The sequence below is a fragment of the Hevea brasiliensis genome, unplaced genomic scaffold (assembly GCF_030052815.1).
Source record: "Hevea brasiliensis isolate MT/VB/25A 57/8 unplaced genomic scaffold, ASM3005281v1 Scaf11, whole genome shotgun sequence".
Taxonomy (NCBI): domain Eukaryota; kingdom Viridiplantae; phylum Streptophyta; class Magnoliopsida; order Malpighiales; family Euphorbiaceae; genus Hevea; species Hevea brasiliensis.
The window spans coordinates 203,032-210,221 of record NW_026614597.1 but is presented as its reverse complement, the minus strand read 5'-3'; the positions used below and the strand labels follow the sequence as shown (position 1 = coordinate 210,221).

The 7,190-nt window shown below is 31.0% G+C and overlaps 1 protein-coding gene across 1 annotated transcript; it reads right to left on the bottom strand.

The window, feature by feature from the left end:
* Nucleotides 1-1,717: 1,717 nt before the first annotated feature.
* LOC131176436 (NAC domain-containing protein 104-like) lies at nt 1,718-2,654 on the bottom strand. Its single transcript, XM_058141490.1, has 3 exons — nt 2,385-2,654; nt 2,019-2,299; nt 1,718-1,930 (listed from the first exon to the last, which is right to left on the bottom strand). Exons 1-3 carry the CDS (start codon nt 2,545-2,547, stop codon nt 1,796-1,798), a joined length of 579 nt encoding a protein of 192 aa, XP_057997473.1. The 5' UTR covers nt 2,548-2,654; the 3' UTR covers nt 1,718-1,795.
* Between the last annotated feature and the right edge of the window lie 4,536 nt (nt 2,655-7,190).

Genomic DNA, 7,190 nt, shown 5'->3' with positions numbered 1-7,190 from the left:
TTAGAAGAGATAACCTATTTGAATAGATCCTCAAGATCACTCATGGTGATGGCAGTAGAACCCTCAATAGCAGCAACAGCAGTGACAGAGGAAGATCCAGGCTTGGAGACATTCTTGAATTTAGAATGCTCTCCTTTTGGTCTTGGAGGGCGTGTGCGACAATATTCAAGAATATGACCGTAACCATGATAATATCTGCATTCTATAGTAGGACAATATGCAAAAGCATGACCAATTTGATTACAATTCTTACAGAGTTGATTGCCAGATTTCTGATGTGAAGATCGAGTAGTTGCAAGAGCAGTTTCAAATTGAGGAGTTTTATCCAAACTGAGACGAGTCTCTTTAAAAATAATCTCTTGAATAACAGTATCCAATGATGGGAGTGGATTTCGATGTAGCAGGGACGCTCGAACGACCTCATATTCTGATCGAAGAGCCATTAGAACTTGAATGAGATGAAGATGATCTTCACTGATTTTGGCCTGAGATATTTGATTCTAAATGGGTTGGACTTGGGCAAGAAAATCATTCACAGATTGACCTACTTCTTATTTCAGATTATGAAGAGTTGTCCACAACTGATAATAGTGGGCAAGTCTAGTAGTCTGATATCGATTAGCAAAAAAATTTTAGATTTCTTTTGTAGAGTCATAATTAGTAAATTAGATGTGGATGGACGAGACAGAGGTATTGCGAAACCAGGTGATGATCTGATGATTTTTACTATCCCAATTCTCAAGAAGGTCAACAAATTTTGCATCAGTTTTATCGTTCTCTCTTATCGGCGTAGTGATATCTTCGGTAACAATACGCCAAAGCTTGCGACGTATTAAAAAACTTTTCATTCCTTGAACCCAAAGATTATAGTTGGAAGCAGTCACAACTGTTGTAATAGGTTTTGAAATATCAGATTTCTCCATAGATAACAAGATGAGGAGAAAAAAAAATGGTATAATAACAGGAATGAAAGAATGAACCAGAACAGGTTGTAGAGAGAGAAGAGAGACCTCAGAAACTAGAAATAAAAGCTTTATAGCTCTGATACCATGTTAGAAGAAGAATACAAGTAATGAAGGGAATAATTGTGTATTTATCTGTGTCTTATTTACAGAGATATTACATCTATTTATACATTTAGAATATGAGCTAATTTAGACAAGAATAATAATTGCTGTAATTATGTTACACAAATCTCCTATAATCATGCTAATTGCTGTAATTATGCTAATATGATCATCGAATGCAAAGTAAAATAACTCAATCGTGTGGGGCAATTATAAGTGTGCGAAGAAGGCTTGCATAGACGTGACTCAATGCTTGAATCATCAGGCACACAATATAAAAGGATAGAAAGAAGATGTGCTTCTTTGGATTTGTGATACAAGACAGCTACCAAATTCTAACAAACTAGCTACTTCAAAGCTGGAAACCCAAAAAGCCTATAAGCAGATTGCACATATAGATCCCTCCAGCAACCTCACAGTGGTCACTGGGCTCCACCTCTTCATCACGTTTTGCCATGTTTTTGACACTCCCACCAATGATCCTTCCACGTGAGAATCTCTTTTTCTTTTTTCCTTAATTTTTTTTTCTTTTCCTTTTGTAATCTTCTGTTACAATTCACGATTTTCAACTATGCGAGAAATTCTTTTTTTCAAAATTATCAAAATTTAAACTCAAAACTTGGAATTATTTAATTCAAACATACAAGAAGTTAATTACAACCCTACATTTTATTGATTTGAATAGAATTACACTAACATACAAATATATGCATGTATGAAAGATGTAATTAATTTGGCAAACTTATTTCATCAAGATCATCTAATGACAAGAAAACTTCGTCCAAGCATGACAATTCTGCTCCATCACCATCTTCATCAGAGCTTCGCTCGTACACTTTGCAAATGACCCACTTACTATGGTCCTGAAAACGCATAGAAAACCATCAAGAGTCAAAAGCTGCAGCTCCTATCTTATGTATAATTGCAACGAAAGAAAAGTTCTCAACTTACAATTTTGGGATGTGTTTTTGTTTTGGATGATCTTCTCATACTACTAGAACAAGAATCCGATGATAATAATCGATACTCTTCCATTATCCAGCTCGTTTTCATTCCGGCTGGAGCTTCTCCTACGTAAAACCCTAAATATTTCTTCATTCCAACTCTTATATTGGAGTTCGTAAGTACTGGTTCTTCGAAGCCAATACCCTTCCAATATCCATTCTCAGTAATCCTATTTTGTGTTCTCCGGCTGTAGAAGTACCATTGCTTCCCTTCAGCTAGTGCTTTGCCTACATGCATGATTCCCAATATATAAATAAAAAGAATTATTGGTTGGACCAGAAACAAAGAAAGGAAAATTGGATATATATATACCATCAAGTTGCCACGGATCATAAGGATAAAGATCAAGATCAGGGATGACATCTGGATGACAAGGTAAAAGCGTTGCCTTACGATGAAGAAAATGGACAACGAGTTCTTCCTCAGTTGGATAAAATCGAAAACCAGGAGGGAGATTAACATTGCTGCCACTCATTTCTATCTCCAAACTGCACCAGAAGAATATGTAATTATTTAAGTTAAGGAGAAGAAGAAGCAATGATGGTGGCGTATTGTTGAGATGGGTGACATTTAATTTATAGGATATGAGACGTGCAAAGGAAGGTGTCCTCAAATATAGAAGAAAACAAATCATCAAACATAGAGGGGGAGAGGTGATGGTTTTGATGGGCTTGAGCTCTCTCTATCAACCCCAATAGGCGGCGGATAACGGAACGCTTATATGTTTCTTAGTAACGGTATCTGTTATGTGTTGCAGAGTTTCATGTTTTATTTTAAATTTTTTTATTAATATTTAAATTAAAATTTGTGACAATCTCACTTCATGCTTATATCATGCACTTGCTATCATCCACGTGTCATTCACAAAAATGGGTTTGGTCGTGAACCATATCAAAAGTAGCTTTAAGAAATATTAGGAGTGTGCTTAACCTACAATTATAATCTTCATAATTTATATGTGAATTATATATTAAAACATTTTTAAGTCAGTTGATCTCTTCTAATAATTTAGAATTTTCTTTATTTAATATAAATAATATAACTTTATTTGCAAACGTATGTTTTATTCTTATGTATATAAAGAGTAATCAATTGTTAGCACGATACATATAAATGTAAAAAAAAAAGAAAAAAAGAATATATTCAATGGGTATTTATATGTTTTTGGGTAGTTAGACTGATTTTTTGAAATTTCATATCAATTATAAAGAACGTATATATAAAATATAAAATTTAATATATTTTAATAGAATTAAAAGGTATATCTTTCCTATACGTATATTCTTAAAAGAAAGAAAAAAATAAAAAGCAATCAATTAACAAGAATTCTTAAGTTGAGGAGTTGAAATGGTATTCTTGGGTTACACACTAGAACTCAACAGATGTCCTTTAATTATGAAATAAATAATTAATCTATAATTTGTTAAATCTCAGGGAAAGAATAAAATTAAATCAATGCTATAAAAATATAAAATTAAACACTCCCAAAGTCATTTGAAGAGTTTGAGAACTGAACACAATTTAAAATTATTAAAACATAAACATTTTATATGATGTGATAGACTAGTCATATTCATGGTCCACTCAAGTATTTTAATATTGTCCAAAAAAGTATGTCCAAGAGGGATGAATTGGACAATTATCAATTTTAGCACTATTAAAATGGAAGCTTAACCCTCTAATATGTGCAAATAGGTGGCAAAAAAGTGCAGCAATAAGGCTTTAAACAAAATTCAAATAAGTACAGCACTTAAAGAAAATGCTTTGTCTTTTCTGTTCAAAATAGGGAATAACAAAGTTTTAATAGAAACACTTTAGAAAAACTATAATTAAGTTAGCTCAATTCAGCCGCTCAACAAGCATGTGTAAATTGTTTTAAAAAAAAAAAAAGCTTGTAAATTCTTCTTAATATTCAAGTAAACATCCAAGCAGGATACCCTGCCCATATATATCAGAAATAACAACTTCTCAAAGTGCTAGAAATAAAGAGGAAAGGTAAGGAATATCAAACACAAAAGATTTATAGTGGTTTGGCTCTTTATAGTCTATATCCACTCTTAAAGAATCTATTGGAGATTTTCTTTCCACTAGTGATCTCTTTCTAGAGGGAAGAGATAAAATTTGTACATGTATAAGTTTCACGGGTGATTGCAATCTTTACAAATCCTTACATTTAGTCTATCCTCAAGTTTTACAAGTTGCTTGATAACTTCTGACAAGTGTCTTCTCACATCTAATCACTCCTCAAGCTCCACAAAGTTGCTTGACAAGTGACAACTTTATACATATTTTCCTTTTGGATTGTAATTACTCTCAATCACATAATTACATGAATGAGAACTAATAATGAGAGAGAATATTTGCAATGTAAGAGCAAGAAAATTTTTGAATCTCACGAAGAATGAAAGCTTATAAATGACCAGAATAAATCTCCAAGAAAATTTTTGGCATCCTGGATTGTTAATGAGCATCTTGAATCCCTTCTAAACTTATCAAATTTGTTGTATATTCTTTTCATCTAATTCCTTTCAACAAAAAACCTGCAATGGAACTCAAATAGTCTTTGAAACAAAAGATTAATTTAATTCTATCGAGTTTTATTATCAAAATCATGTTCTCTTGAGCTATAGGGCTAATATCTAAGAATTTAATTCTCCTTCTATGATTACTATCTTCATTTATTATGAGCTGATTGGATTATGATTCTAATCTCTTTAAAAAGTTATTTATTAAAAACTAATTCAAATTATGTAGAATTTTTATAATTAAAACATATAAAATTTATCTTAAAATTAATTTTTATTAATATCTCTCTCTTTTTGAAAATTTTGTATTAATATCTCTTTTAGAGTTATATTCAACAGTAATTGAATAATAATATTAAACGTAACATGTATATTTTTGTCACATGTGTCGTCAAAAATATTTTACCAAATAAATTTTATATACTAAGCATTGTTTATGGGCAACACATTAATATCAAATTACTGAAGAAATATACAACCAATTACAAAATGTATATGGCTAATTGAAAAAAAAAAACTCCATCTTTTTGTATGTCAAATATTAAAATTTAGTTGAAAAATATTTTGGTATAAATATAAAAAAGTTTTGGGTAGGGGAATTTAAAGCACTCATTACATATCTTAGAGACAATGGTATCACTTAGCAACTATCTTGTCCTTGCATTCTGAAATAAAATGGATGTTCTGAACAAAAATACGAACATATTGTTGAATCCGAATGGCACTTTTACATCCCATCAAAATTTTGGACGTATTACCGTAACGCGACACTCTACACCATCGCCTACATTTAATCCACATAAAACCATCCACACATATGAAATTTTATTTCACAACTCATTTAGCATGAACTATGTGTTTTTGGCTTACTCTGCACCATTGGTTGAAGTAGTATGCACCACACAAATTGGCCCCTATATCCACCATTTTTGCCTTCTTAGGGTATAGTAAACTACACAAAGGGTACCCTTAGTTTGGCATCTTTACAGGAAAAATTTACTTCTCATGCTATGTTTTTCATGAGCAGGTGTTCACATTTCGCAATGAGACCATCAGTGACGCCAAGGAATCAACTACTCTATAGTACCCATATAGAGTTTCATGAACTAGTTGGAGTGTCCGCACCAGCTTCTAATGACAAGCTCAATGTTGCGAAAGGAGAGTTTGCAAAAGATTCATATATGTATAGAAGTATTGTTGGAGACCTCTAGTACCTATCTCTTAATTGGCCATAGATTTCTTTCGCTGTCCACCAAGTATTTTGGTTTGTTCATTCCCCAACTAATGATCACTAGGGAAATTGACCGCACAAGGGTAATTTAAAAAATAATATACTGAAATGGGTTAGAATGTTGGAAAATTACGGGAAAAGGGTGAGGAAACACAAAAACGTTGATAAAAATAGCCTCCCAATACATAAACGCTATTTAAAATAGCGTTCCGAAGAAAACGCTATTCAAAATAGCGTCCTGACATAAAAATGCTATTCAAAATAGCATTTTGACGTGAGGACGTTATTTTGAATAGCATCCCCACATGCCATTCGCGTCCCAGAAGCAAAACGCTACTTATAGTAGCGTCCCAGAGCGCCTTTCAGCTATGCACCCCATGCAGCTGAAACACGCTAATCATATTAGCGTCCCAAAACACGTTAATCATATTAGCGTCCGAAGTAGCACAATTTTTATATTTTATTTATTTAATTGATTTTATAAAATATATTAAATTTATAATATTTTGATCATTTAATTTTAGTTATTTATTATATTTTATAAAATATATTAAATTTAAATATGTTAGTTGTATAGATTGATTTTTTTTAAAGTTTGTTTTATGTTTTAGTAGTAGTAATATTTATTTAATATTATATATTTGTGAAATTAATTTTATTTATATATTGTAAATAGAATATAATTGTACGGTTTAAAAAATATTTATATTCAAAAAATTAATTTTATATTTTTGTAAAAAAAAATTTATTAATCATAAAAATATTTCTTAATTTATAGATTAAAAATATAAATGTATAATATTTGAAATAGTATATTTTATACATCTTAATAGGAATTTTTTTGTTTCTAATATTTAGAACATAGTAGATTGATAAATTTAAAATTATGTTAGTTATAAACGTTAAAAGTTATTAAAGTATAACTAATATTAATTTTTATTCTTATTATAATTATGGATAATATATTTTCTTCATAGCAATTAATAAATGTAATTACTTTATTAGTTTTAATTACTTTATTATTTTCAAATTAATTAAAAATATATATATATAATGTTTACTAACATGTCATACGAGCAATTGGCTTAAAGCAAGATATAAATTAAGACAAGTATTCATAATTATTATACAAATAAAAATAAATATTTAAATTAGTCATGTGCCATAACCAGGTCTTCGAATATGTCGTCTCGGTCGAAGAACTCGATGTTGTCCCCCTTCTTGTTGCTCTTCTGGATCACCTTGTGCATCTTAGGGTTGGCCAGGTTGCCCTTGTTGTTGTCCTGATGATTCCCCCCTGCAGTATAATGCATAGCACTTTGTTCATGGTGTCCAAATAGACCTGCACCAGATGGAATATGG